General features: G+C 35.3%; 1 protein-coding gene across 2 annotated transcripts in view; it reads left to right on the top strand.

The window, feature by feature from the left end:
* sez6b (seizure related 6 homolog b) overlaps positions 1-26272 on the top strand; it is a 161344-nt gene that overhangs the window by 61472 nt on the left and 73600 nt on the right. For both annotated transcript variants that reach the window (XR_008157150.1, XM_052576531.1), the window contains exons 2-3: positions 17936-18676; positions 19370-19503. Coding sequence is in view for 1 of the 2 variants with exons in the window: in XM_052576531.1 (XP_052432491.1) it covers positions 17936-18676; positions 19370-19503 (875 nt within the window). In the remaining variant the exon portion in view is untranslated. The remainder of the gene's footprint in view (positions 1-17935; positions 18677-19369; positions 19504-26272) is intronic.

Below are 26272 nucleotides of genomic sequence, written 5' to 3'. Positions count from 1 at the left end.
GTGCCGTTGTGTGTTTGGGATGCCGTCATTGCGTGGTTAAAAGAGCTAGAGAGCTTGTGCAGAGTGTGTGATATGTGATGTGTGTAGTAATTTTGACAGGCAGCGGCATTGTGCTGCCTTTACCTCCAGCATCCCACTCCTTCACTGACACTTTCCATCTGCCGTCTGCTTGGCTATGTTTCAGCAGAGCTAGCAGCGTGTGCTAACATGTTTATCAGCATTAAAGTGTCTGGGCATAGGCTGTCATAAGTAATGAGCTTTCAAGAGAGGGGGCGACTCATTTTTATTTGGACCCTGCTGATAGAATCCTTGTTTGCATCAGAGAGGAGAGGTGAGAGAGCTGATGTCAGAAAGAAAAGAGGGCAGGCCACATACATACTGTGACTATGCATAATGCGTTCATTCCTTTGTTTGGATATCATTGCACTTAAAGGCATACTCAGTTATTTTTTGTTTGTCTTGCTTTGGTTGGTAGTCCACTTGGAAATACTGACATCTAGTGGTGTGGATGTAGCATGAAATTAGTATTTACATTATAGAAATATTCAATTAGCAATCAGCCATGATTAATTTATTACATGAATCTGCAGTTATAGGAAACAGTAGTATTTGCTGATCATGGGATCTCAACATTGCAACTTCCTTGAAGCGACCTGCTAATATTAGTCTACTGACATGACTGAGTCTTCATCTCATGTAAGTGTGCTTCATTTTAAACATATTTTTCAAATAGTAAAGTTAATTTCTTTGAGTTGTAAGAACGAACCTTTAGGGAGATTATCTTTGTTTTATCATGCAAGTCAATATGGAGCAGTGCTGTTTCTCGTTTTTATAAAAATTCTTAATCTTGTGTTTAAGAAAACTTGAATCACTTGATATGCACTAGATTTGATGAAGTTTGCATAAATTAAATGCTCATTTCATCAAGGTGTCTTTCTGCAAAAATGCTGGCATGTTTTGACATTTTTTACACATTGAAATTCTTTCTCACAAAACAAGTGTGCATAAGAGTTCATGTGAAATGTTTTCTTTAGATGAAGTTTTAGAAATGCACTTTGAATAAAATAAAAAAAACTGTAGTTTGTCATACGTTTTCATTCAATTTGGGCTTGAATATAATCAAATTTGGCTGTACTCTGAAACAGTGAGAGGATGCAAGCTAAACAATAATCCCAGAGAGATTGATTTTTTCTAAATGCGCTTTTAAAGCCAAAGCCCCATATTCTCCCAAGCCCTCTAAAAAATATCTCTGTTGTGTAGTTGCGGGTTCAGGAGGGGAAATTAGCTTCTGAGAGAAAGCCAGAGAGAAGGTAATGAAGTGTAAAGAGAGCGATTAATAAAAAATCAGTGCAGGAGCCCATGCCACTGTTAATCCTGATTAAAACATAAATGCTGTTTTGGCAGCCCTCTCTGAATAAACTCATTAACTTTTACAGAGGCAATGAATGAAGCATAAGCGCGAGATGCCCATATGAGGTGGATGGCTGATTTCTGTGGCCTGTCCACTGGACTGTGACCGAAACGGAGGAAGAAGAGGACAATATGCAGACAAAATTCAGATGCATATATGTGACTGCGTTATTGTTCTGCGTTTGTGAATGTGCTGATAGTCCATTTAAAGCTGGAGCTGTTTCGTTAGAACTTCATTATAGATACGTTTGAGGCTAGCAGGCTAGCGGCATTTTTAGGCTTCAAACGGATGTGATTCCTTTGCAGTATTTTTACATTTTGTTACATTTTCTGTACCCTGCTTGAGACGATGATTTTTAGTAGGACATCTTCATTAACGGCAGCAGTAAAAGCTATTCCGTGGGGATAGATATTTGGCAGGCTTTGAAGGGTAGCGGCGGCGACGACTTGCATCATGCTAATGTGCGTTTAGGAGGTGTTTTCCTGGCATTAACAAAAGGTCATGTGAAATGAGCACATTGGAACCATTAGGATGCAGTTATTTGTCAGTCCCTAAAGAGCCGTGCTAGTGAGCTGGAATGAAGAGCGTGTGTACGGTGTGTAAAGTGCTGTTTTAGCAGCTGTTAATGAAGGGAAATGAGCATGCTGACTGAGGCAACATGGTGTCAGGTGGCAGAGAGTAGCCACCTGGCAAAATCCAAAGACCTGTGCAATCCAAAGAAGACAGAATAGATGTTCTCATTAGTCATCATGTAATAGATGCTGTGAATCATGGCTTTTTTGCTTAATTGCACTCTAAAATACAAGAGAGAGGACTTACGCAGCCGTGTGTGTTTTCATCCATGAACAGTTTTAGCATATTCAGAGGGGAATTCACTAAGAATGTGGCATTTATTATCTATCTGCATTTGTTTTAGTATCTGGTTCACTAAAGCAGGAGTTTCTGACCTTTACAGCCTGAGGGACCATCACTTATTCTGTATAGTATGCCAGTGTTAATCTACCAATATGGTGGGTAGATTTGACTGATTCACATACAAAATATCTCTTTTAAACGTGTTCTTTATATTGAATCAAAAACATGCAGAGGGACCAGGGAGGTCTGATTCGCAAACAAATTAATCTTATGAAATGGTTCTTTTTAGTAAATAATAAATATGCAGCGAGACCAATATGCTTTGATGCACAAACAAATGACTTTTAAATTGATTCTTTTTAGTGCTGTCAAATGATTAATCGTGATTAATCGCATCCAAAATAAAGGTTTTTGTTTACATAATATATGAGTGTACTGTGTATGTTTACTATGTATATATATAAATACAAGCACCTGAATGTATATATTAAAGAAACAATTTATGTTTATTAAGTAATATAAAATATATTAATATAAATGTATATAAATATAATCTAATATTTTCACAATATGTACTGTATGTATGTGTATTTATATACACATAATAAATAAACACAGTACACATACATACTGTATATTATGTAAACAAAAGTGTATTTTAAATGCGATTTATCATGATTAATCATTTGAAAGCACTAATTATTTTCAGTCAAACAAAACATCCAACACGTCTGATGTTGTTTGATTAACAAAATAATTAATCCTATTTGTGAATCAAAAACATTCCTCAACCGGAGTAATCTGATTCATGTACAAATGACTCCTATGGGCTTTAATTTTTTTTTTTATTCTTAATTAAGTGATTAATTATTCTTAATTAATCACTTAAAAAGCTCAAACTTATATACTCTTTAATGGTATGATATTTTAAGTGCAGTGGTCATGTGATTTACAATTTTATAATAATTTTGCATATTGATATAATTACAGTTTTACACAATGAATGCAAAGTTTACCTAAATTTTCATTAATTATTATATCTGTAAAGTAAGTAGGATTATAATTTGTTAATCCTTTATTTTTTATTTCATTACAAGCTTCCCTTTATAATATCTACAGAATTAGCTGAGAGAAAATGTTTCAAGGAAAGATGCAAGTGTTACAACTGTATAGTGAATTCGCCCCTCAGATACAAAATTCAAAGAAAGTGCAGAAGAACTATTAGAGAGCTGATAGTGCTGCATTCAGCATTCTTAACCCTGGATTGGAGAGAAATTGGATCATGTTTTTCTGTTTTGCCTTCTCAGAGTAATGAGATAATGACGGCTGGAAATTAGAGTCTAATGTCATTTAACGTCTCCTCCTGTGTATTGCCTGAAGAGGCTGATTAGCCTGTTTTCCATCGCAAAGTGTTCCAGCACTCCATTGATATGCTGCTAGTGTATTGTGGAAACCAACTGTGCACAAATGTAGAAAATGATGGTATTGTTGAGGCCGAGCTGTAATCTTTGACAATGGCTGCAATTTAAAAAATATTGTATAAAATATCTGTAGATGTAGTGCACAAGATGCTTAAAATGTAGATCTTTTCAAAATTACTTAATGAATCATGTCTGAGTGTTAATACACCTCTGGATGAGTTTACTGGCTTTTTAAATTTTTTATTTATTTATTTATTTGTTTATTTAAATTAAATTTTACCAGTTAATGCAACATTCTGGAAACCCAGAGATTCAATTGTGTTTTTTTCATAGCTCATTTACATTTTATAAGTATAAATATTTTCTCAGATGTTTCTTATAAGATACATTTTAATGAGACTTGTTCAATCGAATTGTAGACATAGCATAGCTCTGATTATTTATTTATCTATTTATCTATTAATCACTTAATACACTATAAAAGTTAAGAAGTTCAGGGGTTGGTTGTATATATATATATATATATATATATATATATATATATATATATATATATATATATATATATATATATATATATATATATATATATATATATATATATATATATATATATATGTCTTATGGTCAACAAGGCTGCATATATATTTAATCCAAAATACAGTAAGAACAGTAATATTTAGCAATATTACATAATTCAACTATTTTCTATTTTAGTGTGTTTTCAAATCTAATTTATTTGTGCAGCCATTACTCCAGTGTTTTATTTCACATGATGCATCAGAAATGTGTAAAATATGCTGATATTTTTATCAAGAAGCAATAATTTTGTATTATTTTGTATTATTTTTTAGCAATGGTGAAAACAGTTGTGTTGCTTAATGAATAGAACGTTTAAAAGAACAGCATTTATTTGAAATTTAAGTCTTATGTAATATTATATTAGTGCCACTTTTAATCAGTTTAATATGTCTTCTCTAAAAAAAAAAAAAAATAGTACTATAAATTAATTACATTTGACAATTTTGATCATTATAATTCTTTAAAAGGAGCTATTCTAATTAGTCTGAATATTGCAGTGTTGTTCTTATGATTTGGTTATTGCTACAATACAACGTTGGGTTTTGCATTTATTAAAAGTTTAATTAAAACTATGTGTTATATGAAAGTACACCTGGGAATCTCTGGGAATATCTAATATTCTTTAGTCAAAATATTGTCTGGATGCACAATGATTTCGATTTTATACCCTAGATACACCCCATAAATCATGTATTTTAAGGTAATATACCATGCTAGCAGCAGCCATAGCATAGACTGTAATGCATGTAATAACCATGACAGTTTCTGTGGTAGAACTTCAGTGCATCAGATGTCTCGGTTTAATGAAATGCAGTATTCTTCTGTACACAGATGACATGGATTAGGCTCTGAGAGCAGCGGCTGCCGATTGGCTCTGTATATGAAGCACAGGGGAGCATCTCTCAGTCTTGCTGGCACGGCTAGAGAAAGATGAAATGAAATGAAAGCATGTCTGGATTAAAGCTTGTTAAGGGGAAGAAGAGCCTTAATTGCTCTGGCTTTGTACAACCTCACAAAGAGCCAGCACTGCTAATCTGTTGCTCAAGGGTGAATGTTTTCTGCATTCAAACAAAAGGCAGTTTTTAAGAAGGAACACAAAGACCTGTATTCCAGGAAGGGTCTAAATAAATTGGAACGCAACTCTCCTGGGTGCAAAGGGAGACGCATGAGCTGAGTGAATGGGGGTGAAGAAAGTGATTTGTTTGGGGGCTGCTAATTGGATAGAAAGAGGGTCATAAATCACTGCTGTTTTTGTTTATTGTTTTAATGCACACCCTTTGACTGGTCAGGAAGTGTAAATAGGGCAGTTTCCTGGTTAAGTATCATGTTTAGCATCAAAATAGAACACAAGGGCTTAATTTCAGTTGTGTATTATAGGCAATTGTCAAACATGTAAATCTGTAAAGAGATACAGTAGGCTGGAAAAAATTATGCATGCAAATATTTTCACCCAGAATTTTCTTGTCAATTTCGCAAGCAATTTAAGAAATGTCAAGTAACTCATGGAACTTAACATTAGGGCTGCACGGTTATGACAAAAATAATAATTATAGATTATTCCCATGAAATTGTTATTACGATTATTAATTAAGATTATCACAATTTACACTGAATAATGTTTATACCATTGTTTGTTGATGCAACTGCATGCCATATTTTTATAGGAAAATAAACAAGGTGAAAACAATTTAACTGAAAAACCTTTAGTGCTTTTCTAGTATTTAGCCTCAAATGTCAACTTTACATCGGAATGGTTTCTTTAGATAAAAAAAGATGAATGGTATTATAATATAATCGCGATTAGAAATTTGATTAATTGTGCAGCCCTACTTAACATTAAATTTTTAAGTAACGACTGAAACTGTATTTTCTGTTCCCATAAATACACTGCTATTCAAACATTTGGGATCAGTAAGATTTGTAATGTTTTAAAAAATATATATATTTTTTATGCTCATCTAATGCTCACCAAAACTGCATTTGTTTGATATAAAAAAAAAATTGGAACTTATGATACTTTCCTATGATATTTTTTAACAATATACAGTACACTACTTTTCAAAAGTCTGGGGTCAGTAATTTTTTTTTTTAAATAAATGAATACTTTTATTCAGCAAGGATGTGTCAAATTGATAAGAAGTGATCGTAAAGACATGGTGTTAGAAAATATTTCTATTGTGGCTTATTGTTCTGAAAAGAGATACAGTAAACTGAAAAAACAAAATGATGTAGAAACTATTTTCAAATAATTATAAAGCAACGGCAAGTTCAATTAAACATTAAATTCTGAAGCAGAAAAACTGAAACAGTGTCTTTGTTTTATTTATAACTTCTTTCTCATAGTGTATGTGCATTGAACACATAAATTAGTTGCATATTAGATGATAAATACTGAAAGGCTCCATGCAATAATGTACCATATTAATCATGTGGTTTCTACACTCTTCAGTTCCTGCATCAGCGCATTCAAACCCTTCATAGACCCTCATGACTGCTTCAAAAGGGCTTAATTTTTATATTATGCCCCAGCAGAGCAAATCCAGTTTTCCGTCTTTTCCCCAGTCTGACCCAACCGTTCTGTGTCACTGGCTCTGGCTGGAATCTCTTTTGCCTTTGAGCTTTCTCCCACCGAGCTGTTTGACTTATAAGCTAAAAATGCTCATTGACTGAAGCTTGTGCATGAACACGCTGGAGTCAGGACACTTCTGGTTTGGGGTTTTATCAGGTCAGTGAGCTCAGCCAGACTCCTCGACTCCCTGACAGTTTGTTTATTCCTATTTAAGTGGCACATCAAAATTTCACCATGATCCGTTCAAGGCTGCCATGTTCAGAAATGTGACATATTGAGGTCTTGTACCTCAAAATGAAGTCTGATGCTGATATTTTATATCCTGTTCCTCTGTTGCATCAGTTGCAATATTAAGCTACTAGATATGTGCACTCTGGGTTGATACTAGCGAAAAGTGTTTCATGTTTCTTGATGAATATATAATGACTGTAGTAGTAGTTAGAGTAGTAGTTTAGAATGGGAGCGTTTTTAATACAGTCGTTTGTCTCTCTGCACTTTGAACATGATATTTACTGCACTGAAAATGATTTATTTAATTATTTTAATAGAAATAATTTTTAATTTAACCTTTAACCAGGCAAGTCGGTTCTTATTTTCAATAACAGCCTGGCAGGAGAATTAATATTTCCTGAAAGACATACAAATATACATAACAATACACATAAGGCACATAAAATACAAATAAAAATCTGTGTTGAAACATTTACAAGTTGAAGTAAAAACACTTTTTTACATGCATAGGCCGAAATATTTGTCTCTAGTTTCAATAGCTTTTGTAGCACATTGCAATTATACATTATTCAATTTTATATTCGTTTTAACACGTCTTTATAAGCATACAGTGCATATACTACTGTCCAAACTGTTGAGGTCATGTGTAATAATAGAGTATAAAGGCCTGTACACACACACACACATATGTATGTATAGATGGTAGTAAAATCATTATGTATAAAAAGAATAAGAACATGGTAAAAAACTTTCAGCCCTATTGATTCAGTTTTGCATCTTAAAAGAGCCCTGAACAGCATGCTTTATTATTCTTTGCAGTCATTCCCTAGATTCATTTGGCAATGCCACCAATAATGCTAGAGAAAGGTGGAACAGCATGTTTTGTGTGTTGAAAAGCCTTTTAAAGCAAACATGAGCACACGGTTTACTCTGCAGATTATGATCAGCCCGTGACATTAAGTGCCCACCAAAGGAGTTTAATGAAGAACATCATTTCATTTCTCTCCCCATTTGAAGAACTAACAAGGGAGTGGAGTGCATCTGTAGCATTTGCAGATGACGCATTCCCATCAATCACTGCACTGAAGTTTCTGCTGAGGAGGTTAAGCTGACAATAGAGTTGTTCTGAAAACACTCTTTTATAAGCGATGACCAAGCATTGAATCAGACCCTGTTTATTGTATCATAGCCATGCTTGTGCCAAGACATAAGATTATTACTTTGATACGGACAAAAAGCAGTGCTCACAGGATGTTCTAAACACAATTAGATTGAGGAGCACAACCCTCTGCAAGAAAAACAGCCAAGCAGCTGCTCTGTCCAACGTGAGCAACGAACAGATGCATGCACTCCTATCTCAATAACACGAATTTCTTTGGTTTTGCACAAATAGAAGAAGATTATTCAGTGCAATCTCGCATCATAGAAAATTTAAAGGACTGAACTGTGTAAAATTGTTACAATTAAAATAATAAGATTAGAGTACTGTTAAAATTCTGTCATGCTGTCAAGATATTTAGAATTCTGTACACGATTCACCTGTTTTTTACTATATATTTTTTTACTGTATTTATACATATCAACAGTAACAATACAAAAAGAAAACATTATTAAAGTTGTAATATTATAAAATGTAAAAAAGGAAAATGTGTAATGTTAACAAGCACAGCTTTTTATTTTAATAATGCATATGTTAGTATATGTTAATAATAATAAAAAATAATTAATTAGATGATGTGTCGATTAATTTACACTAATTAACTGCAAAATAAATTGGACTCTGAAAATACCCACAAAAGATTATTTAAAGCTGTTTTGTGTTAAATGAAAAAGTATCAAGTAGACTTTACAAATTGTTGCTTTAAAAATAAATATTTTATTTGATTCAACATAAAATGTATTACACATAAGCATTTAGGCTACACATCAGTCGTGGTATTGAAGGTGGAGATGGCACTGGACATTCACACTCCCTCCATCCACCTACAATTCCTGCTGGCCTGAGACTCGAACTCACCCCCTTTGGATTACGAGTTGTTTACATGAAGGCTTTTCAGTCTGATTGAGCCATCAATCTGATTACAAATTATTTGGTTGCATTTAAACATAGCCATTGGTAACCAAAAAAGCTGTGTTACCAACAGTCTTCAAAATACCTTATGCTATGTTCCACAATGGAAAGATTTAAAACTACATGAGAGTGAGTTAATGATGACAGAATTTTTTTTTTATTTTTATTCCCTTTATTTTTATTATTATTATTATTATTATTATTATTATTATTATTATTATTATTATTATTATTATTATATGAAATAATGGCCTACTCGAAATAAGAAACTAAATCTGCCAGCAAGTGGCAGTAAATGTCTTAATGAGCCAAAATTTTATTCAATTCCTTCAAAAAGCTTATTCATTCAGGAATTAAGTAAATAGCTCTCTTCATGAATGGGCCTTTGAATCATTGGTTCAAATTATTCGTTCAAAAATGTTATCATATAATTTTTTTCTTAACTAATTAATTAAGTTAACGCATTAAACTGAAAGCCCTAATATTAACTATTAATAAATGCTGTGGAAATATAGTTCATTCTTAGTTCATTGTTAAGTAGTTAATGTTAACTAATGAATATTATTGTTAAATGTTATCAATGAATGTAATAGTACTTGTAATAATAATATTTACTATAGACTTTATTTTCATGATGCAACACTACTATGGTGCATAACTAAAGAGGAAAATATGAATTTGAATGAACATTCAAACAGGTGAATAAGTAAATAATAATAATAATAATAATAATAATAATAAAATCAGCATGGACTGACAGTTGTGTGTTCCTGCTTAACACTGTTTGTCACTTTATACATTGACTCCCACTTTTGCTCTTGTTGTGTTGACTGTCTTTACACATGGCAAAGGGAGAGCGATCAATACATTGGCTGGGTAGTGCTCTATCTCTCTGTCTTTCTCTCTTTTGCTCCGGCTGTTTCTCCGCTGGGATGGAGTAGGTGATGCCTGCCTGAGTGCATCACTGGCTCCTCTTGCCTGCTGGTCGATAAGCAGCCACTGATAACAGGTGTCCTTGCATTGATCTGCCCTGCTTGTTCTTTCTCTCTGGTCATTATGGAGATGTGAGAGTGACCTTTCCACTGTGGTGAGCAGAATGGAAGAAAGGACAGGTAGAGATGACTTGAGGCACCTGCGCTGCTGTGTCTAACAACTTCAGATCTAGCACACAGGTGAACCATCAGATATCTCCAAGGGGAAATGACAGTAATATATATATATATAAACACACACACACACAAAATCTATAACTATATAAAAAAAAAAAAAAAAAATATATATATATATATATATATATATATATATATATATAGTTAGTTCGGTGATAAAAAGAATATATACTTTTTTGACATTTTATTTATATATATATATTAATTCAAAATAAAATGTTTATTTGCTTTTTATTGTTTAATTCATTAGAAATGTGGTCTTATTTTCATAAAATAAATTAATAACAAATTTTATTTGTTATGTTTAATCAACACTTACGATTTAAATGATAGTAAGAATTATTTCTCTTTGTGACAATCAAATAATACTGTTGCATTCTCAACAAAAACCTGTACTGCATTTTCCAATATACAACAGGTCTTTCTTAAGGTAGCGATGAGAGCGGTTTAAAAATAACTACTTGTTTCATCACAATTGTGAAGCAATCTGATGTAAATGACTAGAGCACAATCCCGACAACATAAACACAACATACCCAATTGAGTGTGGGAACTGTTTTTCAGCCTGATAGTCTTCGCTGAAATCAGGCCCCCGGTAGACTGCAGTAGAGGATGTTTTCTTAGACCTTTTAATGCTCTGATTACTTTATCATCATATTTTATTTGCGTTCGGAGCCTGTGCGGATTCTTTGTATTTTGCAGGTACGGCAAATTGCCTTTGTTATCTCTGATGAATTGTGAAAGATGTCAAACCAACTCAGTATGCTTTTCCTAGTAACTTGGATTGCTCTCTGTTGTGACAGAATAGGGCTGAAAGAGAACACTTTCTCTCCCAGCTTGAAGTTTCAAAGGGCCTTTGAATTATGTGTGACGGGGTTGAAGATAATGAAGGGTGTTGGAATGTGTCAGAGCAATGCTGCAGGATTTGTCAGGCTGCTACCGCACTAAAAACGCTTCACGCCGCCATTGTTTACTTTAGTAGATTAAAATGTCTGAGAGTGTGTCTCTCTGGTTGCATCCTTTACTGGCATTATTTGAGAATGCCAATATGTTTTGTGGTGTGTGCCCTATGGTGTCTCTCTTTCTGTGATTTCTTAGATCTTGTGCAGTCCGATGCTGTGTAAATGTAGCTATAGGTTTACTTTAAGAAACTTGAGTGAATCATGAGCTGTTATAGCATTTAGGTGATGTTTATAACTGTACAGTAAGCTGAGTACAGGATCAGTTATCTCGAATGACCCAGAACTAAGAGATAGTTCAGGGAAACATTTGCATTCTGTCATCAATTACTCACCCATATGATTTGAGATACTAAAATACATGATTGTTTTCTTTAAGAATATACCCTTTTTAAGTATCATGATAATAGACTTTTTGGTGACCTGTCCCTTTAATCTTTAATCGTAAGTCTGTTAGGATTCTGTTTCAATTTTTTTTAATATGTGCACTGTTATTTCAGTATTGTTTATATACTAGTGTAGTATCTATTTTAAATTATATACTTATATTGTATTTATTAGATTCAATTGTAATTTGGTTACATTTAAAAAAGAAACAAAAATGATGGTTTTGGTCACAGATAATTTGTATAATGTTGTTTATTGTATGTTGTGCTTATTAATATTTTAAATTGGTGTTCATTTATATTTTAGTAATGTGCATTTGTATTTTTTGTAGTTTACACACACACACACACATAATATATATATGAATATATATATATATATATATATATATATATATATATATATATATATATATATATATATATAAATGTTTTAGTCATTTTAGTAATTTAGCTTCAACTTAAGTTTAAGATTTTCATCTAATATTTACATTTTGTTTTATTTGAGCTTTATTACATTTAACAACATTTGTTGTTTTAGCTTCAGTTAACAATACTTTACAGTACCATGTATGAATGTAATTCAGGCTTGAGTATGTGGTTTTTTATTGTTTTCTGGCCACATACAAAGCATAAATATATTGATAAATAATTCAAACATTATATAATGAGTTATATTAAAACTACACAGTATGTAAAATACATTTAAGAGTTAAAAATGCAGATTGTGTATGTGGTGACAATATAATGTGTTGCAGAAGTGATTACTCACCTCTGAGTCTCTCTCTTTCTCTCTCCCTCTCCATATAATTGGAGTCTGTGAGCAGCTCTCTGCCATCCAAATAGATTAATTATGAAGCCTTGTGTGTGTGGAGTGTAAGTGTTGAACTGTGAGTGGGGAAGACACGAATCAAAGAAAATCAATTTAGGGGGTGATATAGCCACCTCATCTCACTTCTCCCCTTAATTTCCTTGATGCTCTCCGAAAGGGCTCATCATAACTGAAGTGACATTCTTTCAAGTTTCCTCTGGGAATACAAAGAGCTGTGTGTGTGTGTGTGTGTGTGTGTGTGTAAGCAGATGTGTGCAGTTGTTACATTTGGATTAGAAAGAGTTGCACTTCTTAAAAGAATATTTCAGGCTCAATACAGCTCAAAATAAAACGATAATGTTTATTACCACAAAAAATAATTCTGACCGTCCCTCTTTCTCTTTTTATTCTTACTATTATTTTTAAATTGTACTTACATTAAATATTAATGGAGTCCATTTTTGGATGATTTAAAAGCAAAAAAAAAAAAATATATATATATATATATATATATATATATATATATATATATATATATATATATATATATATATATATATATATATATATATATATATATAATCTTGTATTTTTATAAAAAGCACTTGTGTAGAATGTTGTGTATTATTTGCACTGTGCAGCTTACTTTTAAAATGATTATAAAATAATTGTTTTAACAGATTTAGAGTTTATGGCAGCATGGCAGTAAAGTTGTAAAGTTGTACATGGACGCTATACAGTTGATTTTCTTTTAAATAGATGCATTAATTACAACACATTAAATAATTTTAGAAAAATGGGGGGACAAAAGTTATTTTTGAACTTTTTTTTACGTTTTATTTTTTTTTTAAATGAAGAATCCTGAAAAAAAGTATCCCAAATAAGTCCCAAATAAATATTAAGCAGAACTCCAACACTGGGGCTGCTGAATATACAGCTATGCATCACAGCAATAAATCACATTTTAAAATACATTACAATATAACAATAATTTTACATTCTAATAATATATAATAAGAACTATTTTTTTTACTGTATTTTTGATCAAATAAATGCAGCATGTTGAGCATAAACACTTCTTCAAAAACATAAAAAAAACATACCAACACCAAAACCAGACTAAATGTTAACACACATATTGTTTACATCTATTGGCAACACTAACAGTATTTTCCCATTTACAAATGACCCAGCTTACTTCAATTGTAAGTGCTTCATTAATCAAATTGCAATAACTTGCTTTTCCTCTAAAACAACTTCTCTTTTGCACTTCTGTTGCTCAGCCCACACAGACTGTGCACACTCTTAATCAATATCCTGATCGCTTAATTTAGACATTGCTTTATCAAACTCTCATTCAATCTGGCTCCATTCAGGTATGAAACACCCACTTTTCACTCATTTCCACTTCAATATCTTGATTAATATCCTGTTTCACTTAGAAATATGTCATATTATGGAAGTAAAGAGGGGATGTGACCACCTGTTTTTAGACAGTCTTTGGTGCTGGATCAGAATGCTTAGTTTTATTCAGACCTATAAAAATACGGTTAAAAAAATCACCTGTAGAGCAAATCTTTATTTTTTCAGACGAAAAAAAAAAATGATGGAACAAACAAGTGTTTTAGGCCTTTCTACAAACCGTTCCTCCAGTGAATAAAAATGCTCGGAAATGTAATCAACTCCGTTTATTTTGGAATCCGCAGTCTGTTCGAGATAAGCCCCATTTTTAGTTACAGTCTTTGAAAAGCTCAATGATAAACATCAAAGTGCCTCTTGAGGCAGTTCTCCATCACTCAGTCGGCCTTTGTGTCTCACCGACTTGGAGTGACTTTGGCTGAAAGAAGGAGGTGGAGAAAGCCAGAGATGGGGGACAATAAAATAAAAGGACAGAAAGACTGTTAATGGGAAGAAGACGAAGAAACCTTGGCTGAGAAGGTAGATGACTAGAGTGATGTGATGAGTCATTTAAGCAATTTGATGTATTTTCCTATTAATAATTTTTAGACAATCAAGCAACTCAACTTAAATGACTGATGTCAGATGTGTTAGAGAAGCTTTTGCTAGTGACTTGCGCTGGCAGAAGTGAAGTTTGATTTGTTTTTCCCTTTTGTTTTCTTTTTCATAACTTAGACTTGGCAGTGTGCTCCTTCCTGCAGGTTTTTTTTTGCTGAGCGGGGGCCACAGTGGAGGCGCAGGCAGCTGAAGCAGACGTATAGCTGTGAGGGAGGCGCTGTGTTAGTTTCCCTGGTGCATTATTGATGCTAGCTGTACACAATAGGGAGGGGAGTGCTTTGCCTCGCAGTCTTTCTCTCTTTTTACAGTTTTCAGTAGATGCCTTGTGGCTTGTGGTGTGTGTTTTCTCTCTGTATCTGTCTCTCCGTCGCCTTTTTCTCACCATCTGTTTCATTCTCTTAAAGCACAGTGCCTGCAACTTCTCCTTACTGAGCTGTTATCAAAACTCACTTAGGTCTGGGACAGAGAAACATCCCTTCCAAGGAGCCAGTTATACTTTAATCAATGCAAACAGTGGCAAGCAAAAATTGAGTTTAGAATTTGCTGGGTGGTGTGTGGAAAGACATCACAGAAAATCTGCTACCAGTCAACCTTTACTGTCAGTGCTGTAATGCAATGTGTTTATGCAGTTTAAGGTAAAAAAAAAAACAAAAAAACACGATTTTTCACATAATATACATTATTGTTGATGCTTTATGTCCCACCTTCCACATTTCTTTTTTCTGTTAATTAAGTGCATATTTCCTTTTTGGAGTTTTCAGTATGATCACACTATTTATACTTAAAATGGCTAGAATAGAGCACAAGTACACAAATTGGGACGTGCCTAAAGTACAAAAACTCTTGGGGACAACTTATGAACTCAAAAGTAGGACAGTTTTTTCGGAGGTTGTGAAAGCAGCAAAGAACCCAGATTGCTCTTGAAGGAATACCCAGGTAATACATGTACTGTAAGTCACTTTTGATAAAAGCTTCTTATAAATAATGACTAGTAAATGATGTGCTTCTTTACAGATCTCTCAGGGCAACTTTTTGCATAAACATGAATGGCACCCCATTTCTCCCTCCAGCTGTTATTTGCAGTTATTCTTCTTCCGTTGTGTTTCGCGCATAAAGGTCGCTTTAAATAGGAGTTCAGTGAACATACCTATTTGCAAGTTAAGAGAAAATGCAACAGAGGGTAAAACAAAGCCCACACTCCCCCGCTGGTTTGTGTAAAAAGCTTCTAAGGCAGGCTCATGGTCATTTAAAAGTCAAATCCAGCCATTGAAGAGTACAGCACTGAGGGACCTTTGAACAGACAGTGAAGTCAGTCTGAGAGATTCTGTTTATACTCCAGCAGCACTAATGGAGCAAATCAAACACTCTCCTGCCTCAGCGCGCCATGTCTGTTTGGTCTTTCCTGGAGTTTTTAGAGGAGCCTGGACTATGAAATGCCAGCGTTATGTGAAGTGTAGGGGGTATATGAGACTTTCCACTGGGAAGCATTTGGGAATGCTGATTTTCTTTTTTATATGCATAGTGATTTCAGAAGCTTTTTATAAGTCAGGGACTCCCAAAATACAAACTTCTGTCTGCGGTTCTTTCCAGAAATGTTCGCGTTCTGGATGAAATGGCACATTCATTACATTCAGCCTGTCTAATTTAACAACCTTGAAATTTGACATCAGATATTTCATAATTACTCATGTAAGGGCACAACTTATAAATGAATCATACAGCAAAACCTGATTGACATTTAGAGCTCACGCTATTTACATTTGGATGTCCACTCCAAAAAAAAAAAAAAGAAAAAAAAAAGAAATGACTGTCTGCTTTTGTGGTTTGATCTACAAATGACTGAATTCTAAATAGATGAGAGGAATTGAGGACTTCCTGCCCTTTGCTTTGTCTCTCATGTGTCATTTTGCCTGGATCTGAGTGATGTGTTAGATGTCGATGTGATTTTTACCCTCAAAGCGAAGTCAATCTCTCATAAAACACACATCACCGCTCGGCGAAACGATGTGTATCTTTTGCTTCTGACACTTCATAGGATAAGGAGAAAAAAATAGCCCGTCAGTTCCGTTCAGTTTGAGATATCATCCTCTCCTTTCCTTTTGTGGGAATGCGCTTCAGAAACACAGGCCTCCGTTCTTTTTAAGCAGCTTGTTATTAGTAAGTCGAGAAACAGAAAGAGCACTATTAGGGTGCAAATGAAGCATTGTGAAATCAAAAGTTCTCCGGGACGCAGCAGCCTCCTGAAGGCCGGCTGATTATATCTCACCAGACGCAGGTGGGGGAGATCCATTTTCACCGCTACACTTCTCAAATCCACTCTTTACGACATGCTGCCTGATGAAGGTTTGGACTCATTAATTGGCAAGGGGAGGAGAGAGAGCATTCAAATGAACAATTATGGCGAAGGAGTTTATCTTTTTTCCTCCATACCCTCTGCAGCGTTTTCAAAGCATCTCCAATCATAATCCATTTAGTGGATACTTTTCCATTTCGTTAATGTGCTAGGGGTTCTGACCACGCAGTTTGAATCCTTTGCAATTTTGTATGGCTAAACCACAAAGCGTCACAAGCCATATAAACGACACAGTACTCCTCTCCCTGGGTGGTATAGTGAGGAAATTTGTTGGGCTTTACACAAAGGAGGGTTACTGTCTTTGAAATATGTTAAAAAGGACTATAGTTGTTTGAACACCAAGTTATAATCGTAGTTATTAATCAGTGTTAATTTTTACAGCTTTTAATTTAATATATATTTTATATATTTATATATATATATATATATATATATTTTTTTTTTTTTATGCTTTTCATGCGTTTTTACCAGGGGCATTCCAAGTCTTTCATCAATAGTGAGACACAGTCCCCCCACCAAAATATTCCAAAAATATTTGAATATTATTATGGATATTTAGACATAAATTGTATTTTGCCTATATTAGAGAGTTATTCACAATATGCACACAAAATAAAAAGCTACCTCATTGCTGGCAAAGAATAGAGGGCATTTGTAAGTCTTTTTCCTACAATCAACTATAAGTACAGTACACAAATTTTTTTTAATTTTACAAAGAATTGGTAAGTAATGTGGACCTAAATGTGACATTTTAGCAAACATACAACAGTACTTCCCTATTTTCTTTATTTTTCTGTGTTTTAGCGAATGATCTTTTTGCAGTTGTTTATGTGGGAAATGACTTTGGTTTTATTTTTTAGGATATGTTGTTTTATAAATGTTGCTGATATGATTTAAAATGGAAAGCAACTGGTCAACATGAAAAGTGCTAGAAATAAATGCGATTGATCATTTAGGATGTTGAATTTACAGCTGAATTCAAAATGTCAAATCGAAACTCTTTCATCGATTAACATTTTCATCAGAAATTATGCTTTTGGCAAGATTATTAATGCTATATATTTCATAATGAGCTCTGCTTGTATTAAATGTATTCTCCAGGTTCTTATGTGGATGGGAGGCTAGCAGTGACCCAAAGAGGAGGTCAGGTGGAAGCAGAGGATGGGTCCAATCCATATCACACCACACAGGACACAGACAGAGACCTTCCACTGTTCACGACGGCTCCCCCTTACAGTGGCCTCCACCACCATCCGCCTTTTAAGTCCTACCCGCCTTACGACCCCCGGGGCAAAAGCCACGAGCAGTATTTTCAAGACAGTGGAGGGGCAGCTTACCATCCCACAATGCCATCGTCTAGTTCCCATCTCCTTCAAGATCCATCCACACAGCTGGTCCCACACAAGGATGCGCCTCCATTCTCTGATGTAGCAGCTCCCAGAACCACCACACTTGCTCCATCAGCCGCAGCGCTCACCCAGCCACACATGCTCAACATCCTACACAAACCTTCAGCAGAAACGCAGAGGAGAAGCACGAGGGAACCACCCCTGTCTGTGACCACAGCATCACTGACCACCACTGATGTGCACACATCTGCACCACCTGCTTCCAAACTGCCAGAAAGAAGAGATATCACTCCGACCTTAAACAACAAGCCCTTAGATCCAACAATCCCGGTAAAAAGAGACAAAGAAAAGTCCTCAATACTCAATTCAGAACATGGCACTCCAGGAGGTGATGTTGCTGTAAAAGCATCATCAGTATCTGGAGATTTGGATGATGAGACCACCACCTCCACAATCATCACTACAACGGTTATTACAACTATGCAGACGCCAGGTACCATTCACACGATTTAGATTTACATATTTTAACACTTCTCCCTGATGCCTAATTCAGGGCTCTTCAGAGGTTTACCTGCCCTGCTTATCCACTGGTATCTCAAAACCCACATCTTTAGGCATAAGTAGTTTTATACCGCTGCATTTGATGAATTCTTTGATAATTTTGTGCAATAAAATTGTTCACAATTGCCCATATAATAAGAAACTTGGATCTGATTGGCCCTGTTAGAAGTGATGCAGCCTAGTTATACAGGGCTTTCTTAAGACAATTAGCCAACTAGTTGTTCAGACAACCATCTGACAGTTTAAATATGTAACTATGTAATTTTGCACATCCCTAATAAGTACACCAGTTGTATGAATTTATATGGAACGAGAACATATCTCTTGAACAACAGCTGCGTTTAACTCTAGAGGGAGATGAAGGAGCCGACAGAGCAGAAAGAGCTCAAAGCTACAAGAAAATATTCGCTCTCCTGCCATTTCACCTGAATTGTCCACGTGTTCCTACACAGCAGGGCAGGAAAACTGACCCTGTTGATCCAGACAGAAAATGAGAAAACCCTGAAAGACAATTAAAGATGGGAGGGAATGCAATGAAGTGAGATGGAGAGAAAGAGAAAAGGCTTGCCTCTATTGATGTATACTTTCTCTGTCTCTCTCTGTCCTTCTACTTTTTCTAATGCAGCTCCGTGCAACACCAATTTCACATCGCCGGGAGGCTACATAGAGTCACCGCAGCAAGCCAGGAGTTTGTACAATACTGATGTGGACTGCACATACACCGTGACAGTCTACATGGGCTATGGGGTGGAAATTCAGGTAAATTCATCACACGGTGCTTTTGTTATTGACCCAGTTCCTGGAAACGATCTAAATTACTGGGGTAATCCAGTTCTGCTCTTTTATTCTTGAAAGGTTAAGTGTGTAATGTACTGTGCCTCTAGCATCAAACAAATAGTGATTGTTTTCACACAGGTTTTGCAGACACGCCCCCTGTCTGCCACTGGTCAGGCAAACATATATCCCCACCCCAATCTTACACCATTGGTTAAGTCAATGTTGTCAGACTGGTTGGAAAAGTTTTGCAGCTATAATAATGCCAATGCGTTACACTTTTCAGAAATCAACCTTCAAATAGCTTTCTTATAGTTCTTTCTGAATATGAGAAAAAGCATTTTTTTATATTTGAAAAATTACTACCTTCAGCTTTTAAGAAGTGGGTTTTAGGCATAAAGGTCACATATAAATGCAGCTGCGGTTGTAAATAAGCGGACAAAAATGGCTGATGTATTTGAACAGTTTGGGAGTTTATCTATTTGTTTGTTTGTTTGTTTTTAATTTGCTAATTGGTGGGAGTTCAGAGAGATTTTAATCAGTAGTGATGAATTCATAATTAACAATTTTGTCTGATTCAAAAGACAAACTCTTTCCTTGCTAAACATTGACAGATTTTATTTTATTTTATTTTGTTTTCACATACATTTCAAGCTAATTTTTTGTAAGACTCCATTTTGGTTAGGATGTTGTCTGGGCATATAGTATAGACAAAAAAAGAAGCTCACCAGGGTTTGGAACAAAACCCTCACAAGAATGATCTTCAACCATATGATTAACTGCAGCCTCCTTCATAAAATATACAATAGCCATTACCTCCCTGACCTTCCAGATGGTTTAGCTAATATATCTTGAATAGTAAAGATCACGCATAGCAAATCACTATCAACCATCATGCGAGCTGCTGCAGTGTTTTAGGAAAGAGAAGGGCCTTGAGAGGGAGGGGAGCCTAGTGTCTAATCTCATTCCTCCTCTCCTTGTACAGATTTGTTAACCTGGGACAGTGTATAAATATCTCTCTGTTTTTCAGCAATTATTCAATGTGACTGATATGTGCGGAAGCCACGCAGTTCTTCCCCTAATTAATTGCTTATGGATTATCTGTCCACTCCTTTTGTTTGTTTGTGGTATTCTTTAATGCCCTCCTGTTAAACTGTCTCTCAAGCAACTCTTAACTTAATTAAAGCAGCCCCATCCTTCTGCTGATAGACAAAAATAATGTTTAATTCAGACAATGCAAAGGCCTGTTTTGCATTTTCTGTGTTCTTACGGCCTAATTTATTCGATTAGTCCTGTTTAAGCTTTCCCCTGATCCGGAAGCCTCTCTGAATGCCGTACAATCCCGATTTGAGAACTCGGACTTTGAAGGCATTCATCAGGAAGTTTAAACCGCATTTAAGCCATTTCCATCATTCAGTTGAGGATGATGGAAAGAGGTTTGCTTGTTTAGATCGCTTCCTGCTCGTGTTGGATGGCAATGGCCTTTACCTGCTGGATTCCTCTGGGAATCGGGTATTAGTGGTGGCGGGTGGTAGCTGACCTTGCATGTCGAGGGCTGTGTAGGGCAGAGGGCTCATCACCTGTACAGGCCTGACCTGCTGATCTAGGCCAAATGGCTAAACCCTCATCAGATTGAGCTCAGCGGAGGGAGCTCAGGTCGTGCCTCACTCTTCCTTTAATACCCAGATACTGAACTTTAGACTCCATCTCCCCCGAGAGCTACATCCCGCTGAACTCTCCTACGGTGATAGAGATGAGTCATCTAAGGAAGTGCAGTGCTCGCTTTCACTGGAGTTCAGATATCATCAGTATAGTGCCACTCCAAAACCTTTTTGCTGAAGATCCGTTTCTTGATGGAAGTTGAATTAGAGCTCATTTGAGCCAATTATATGTTAATTTTAAAACACATATTACATTTTCTCCTGTAGTAGATTCTTGTTATCTTTTGGGGTTGTCAAAATACCAATACTATTAATATCTACACAGTATATTGACAAATTAAATTAAAGCAATGACATTTTGTTATTTTTGCCAATTAAGTAAATGTTTCCTCGTTTTAAAACTGAAGTAAACAGTAATTAAGCAAGTTCAAATTTCTTACAGCAGTCTTACAGCAAACTAGCTTTTTTGAATGGTATGAAATATTTAATAGAACACTGCTTTTATACAGTGAAAGTGGATGGGGACCAGGCACTGCTGTTTTTATTTATTTTTTATTTTGGTGTTGTCTATGTTGTTTTTCTAGTGTCTGTATAGTCTATATATGGTCAACTTTAAGGTTCATCCCCAGGTGAAACAGGAGAGAACATCACTACTACTGTGATAATACGCATTGTAAAGCACTCCACCAGAAGCTACTTGACAGTATAAATGGAACAAACTTAAAAAAAGTGATTATTTGTGTGTCTTGAATCTTACATCTTAAAGTAATAGTGCCTGAATGTACAGTTCAGTGTAATGATCTTTACACCAATGATGCCCTCAAGCTAGACATATCTTGTCTATTAGGGCAGAGCAGGAAAAAAAATAGCTTGTCCTCATTCTCAATTCTGTTTTGGACAAAGAGTAGATGTTTAATATGGCAGCCTGGTGCTTGGAGATCACTTCTGTCCACTCAGCCATGACAGTTGCCATGACTCTGGGTATTATCACTGCTTGTAAACAATTACCAAGTTAATAAGAGAGCAAGATGGCACATTGGAAATTTAATGAGTCTGAATCTTGGGGTGCTGAGGAGTGCAGGCTACCACCTAGAGCTTCAAACTCTCCCTTTATTGGGCAACGCGGAAGTAAGCTATTTCCCGTGAATGTGCTGAGTTCTGATTCATATGTCTGCTGTAGGGGAATAATTAGAAGAATAACAAGTGCAATAAATAGTGTAACTATTTGTGCTACAAACTGGTGTTTTTATGATTATGGTAATGAATTGAAAAAAAAAAGAAAACAAATACCTGTTTGCAACATGAAGCAGCATAACTGACTGCTTGTATACAGCTAAACATTAAAAATAAGCTGTGTTGTTACCTTGTTGCTCTGGATTTAACTGTAATGTGTAATTTATGCATTAAAAATAATGACTCTTTTCTTACAGGTTTCCACATTAGCTATTGGTCAGGCAAACAGATAACTCCGCCCTAAACTCACACCATTGGTTGATTCCCTGTTGCTGGTTCAAACTGGTTGGAATGCATAAACAAACAGAGCAATGTTTATACTTTTCATCTCTGCTTATTAGGCTAGGATTGGAAAAAGTGTTTTAACACACTTCAGCTTCAATATAAACCTAATAAGACCTCTCAGAAGATTTTACAAAAGTTTTTGTGTGTGTGCTTTACAGACATATTGATTTTACTAATTGCTTGATTTAACACGTGTATCTCTTATTGCGTTAGAAACATCTCAGAACATTTTCTGTTTCTTGTTGTTTGTTTGCACAGCCATTTTTAGGTGTTGATTGCCAAGCTATTTTCATCCCTTTTCCTCACTAGAATTGTGTCCTCGTTGTCATCCCACCTACATAATGAAAAAAAGAAGCTAGTGGCAAGTAAATATTCACATCTGAACTAAGAAATAGCAGTGCGGGATTTGAGTGTTTGAGTCCTTGGTAACTGCTTCACCACAGAAACATTAGTTTTTATATTAATCTTTGAAGACACATTGGAAAAGATAAGACCGCAGTCTTGGGTTAAAAACAGCACTGGCCCCTACTGAGTTTCCATACAAGGGGCCAGTGCTGTTTTGAACTCTTTTGACATTCTTTGTTTAGACAAAAACATTTGAAACATTTCAGTGAATTGAAATGTTCTGAAAAAGAAAGTCATACAGGTTCGAAACGACATGAGGATGAGTAAATGATGACAGATTTATGTGCGTTAAAGAGTGTGTGAAATTGAAGTTGAAGTTATTCAAATATCAACCATTTGGCCATTTCATGAGGAATGAAGCATCTGACATTCAGATGGATGGAGTTATCTGCTTCACAGTTTGTAGATTTATGCTTTTGTGTTATTCATTCCTGGCTTCTTGACCAAACGGTCAGCATATTATGGTTTGCTTCTCCGTGCTGCCTGAGCGATTTAGTCTTTTTAACTGTCTCCCTTCACGCTGACTCATCAGTGCGGTGATAACACATCCTGAGTCTGGAAAGCTCTCCTAAATGGACCCACAGATATTCCAGAGTGTGTGCAGAAACTGTCAGTGCACTTCATAAGTGGATATGGCGATATGGATTGGATGCTTAAAGAGCACCGTGATCAGTGAGAGGGTCAAAACTCAAGCCGCTGTCCATCGGAGTGAGCGGGATCCATAAGTCGTCTCCAGAACCATGGGTGGCGCATGGATATTGACTGAGGGTCGATACTCTCAACTGCTTCGGATTAAGTGGGTCCTCTGTACAGTTCAATAAATATAGTTCGCTCTCCAGCCTGTCTGAGCTGATAGCTGAAATTGATTTGAATGTATTTGTCAAGCTGGACAGTTAAACACCCAGAAGCCTGTTGGCAGGGACCCTTCAAAGAGTCAGGTTAACAAAGTGCTTCGCTTAAAGAGATTTCAGAACTTTTGCAAGGATCTTCTTCGTTTCTCAAGAACTGTTTACTGTTTATTTCTTTTAATTTTGTTAAACGGTGGTCATAATTGGGTCAGTGACTAATAAATAAATCTTTTTTTTAAATAAGTGCATGTGCTTAGAAATTTACTCTTGTTATTCCTAATGGAATCATATGAGATTAACAAACCTTTACATTTAAAAAGGTTTCAATCTTATGATTCTATAAATGAGGTATTTTGTGTAAAGGTTTTTGTTTTTTTAAACGTGAGGTAAAAAACACTATATTACTATATAGTAAGTCAAAAGTAGCATACCACTCAAATTCATATCGATCTATCGGTCAGTCTGTCCGTCCGTCTGTCTAGAGAGATTAATAAATAATAAAAAAATTATGCCATACAACTTTTCTTTTTGCAAGTTTTCCTGCCCATCCAGTCCTAATGATTAATGGTAAACGAACTTGACTTGCTGTCTTTGAATCCATGTCTCGGCTTCGAGCCCCCCCATAGTGGTAACTAGAGGGAGAATAACAGAAATAGAGGACAAGATGGAGAGGTGGAAGGATGCTGGAAGAATTGATGCTGGGACTGTGCAATGAGTGCTGCTTATATAGGCTCGTAATGATGCTTGACAGAACTGAATGATTAGGCTCCTTTCGAATCTACATTTGGACCTTTATTTTCAGAATTATTTTTTTTTCTGTATGATCTCAGGACTTTATCTCCCAGACAACAGATGTTTATTTTTGCCTAAAAAACCTATAATGAACCACAGGCATCTTTGGGAGGTGGATGGATATTGCAGTGAAATTGCACTCAGTATGCGGTCCAAAATGTACTTTAGAGTGAATTTTATGGAGCCTCTTTTTTGGTTTCTCAATTTGGTCCTCATCCACTAGATATAAGATGCAAATCTTTAAATATCCACTTCCCCCCCCCCTTTTACTATTATTATTATTATTATTGTTAGATGTTGAGTAGAGCCCTTTCAGCTTTCTCTGATCAAAGCTGTTCTTAGTGCTGTACATCTGAGGTTTCGAGCCAATTCACCTCACACATCAGTGTTTGAAGTATGATTCTCCTCAATAGCATGGATCAATAAACTCAGACAGCACAATTTCATCTCCCCTCCTCCACAGCTCACTTATAACTAGAGGGCTAATGGTCAAGCTTTATTAATAGCCTGTCACTTGTTGTCATGAGCCCTGTCCTCTATGCTGACACAGTTTGTAGCGCTGCATTGTACGGGACGCTGCTCATGGCCAGAACTAAACGCTGATGTTTTTACAAGTGCGGATGTGTAGAAATTAGGTCCCATTGTTTTGCAGAGGACTTCCTTTTTTCCCATTCCAGCAATCGTATCCTTTTCGTTGGATACTTCAGTGTGGCTAAATCTTTTGTAGATTTAAGACATAAAAGTAAAGACATTAACCAGCCAGGAGAGATTTGTGTTAAACTCACAGTTTAGCTGTGGAATGAGGTTATAACAAAACCACTATCCCAATTTTCCCCATTCCCCTCGAAGCTGCCAGAAACCTTTTACTGTTTCATGAAGGAGAACACAATGAATTAATGTACAATAATATAGTTGAAATGGTTTTATTACTGCTATCATTCCTAAAACTTATCCATTAAATAATTCACATTTTTCCAAATGTAACTGCAAATGATCTACTAATGACCCAAATTTCAAATGATCTGCATTTAGGGTTGTTACTTCTTAGTAGCATTAGTGAAATTAAATGAATCTTAATTTCAGTTATTGATACAACAGCAGAAAATAATGTCCTAATGAATACACTTTTATTTAAATATATTCTATTAGGTTTTAATCATTCTTTTGTAACCACATTATTTTTTCATTTGTTCTAGTAAACAGTGGTTAATTTATAAAACAAGCACATTTTGAGTAATAGGACAATTAAAAATTAAAAATATTAAAACTTAAACTGCAGTGTCAAGTATACAGTAAACATAAAAAATCGTGTGCAAAATGAAACAGCTGAAATGATTGTATTACAAAAAACTCAGAACACAGGGTTACATAACACAGCACAAACAAAACAGATGGGGTGACTGCAAATAACAAATGTTATTTGTTATATTTGGAATTGCATACTGCTATAATACTGCTAGAAAACCTCCATTTCCAATTGTATTTATTATTATTTTTTATGTTTTATCTTTCTCCTTCTTGACTCATTAT

Source organism: Carassius gibelio, chromosome B15 (assembly GCF_023724105.1).
Source record: "Carassius gibelio isolate Cgi1373 ecotype wild population from Czech Republic chromosome B15, carGib1.2-hapl.c, whole genome shotgun sequence".
Classification (NCBI taxonomy): Eukaryota; Metazoa; Chordata; class Actinopteri; order Cypriniformes; family Cyprinidae; genus Carassius; species Carassius gibelio.
Note: the sequence above shows the minus strand (reverse complement) of the source record. Positions and strands in the feature narration are given on the sequence as shown.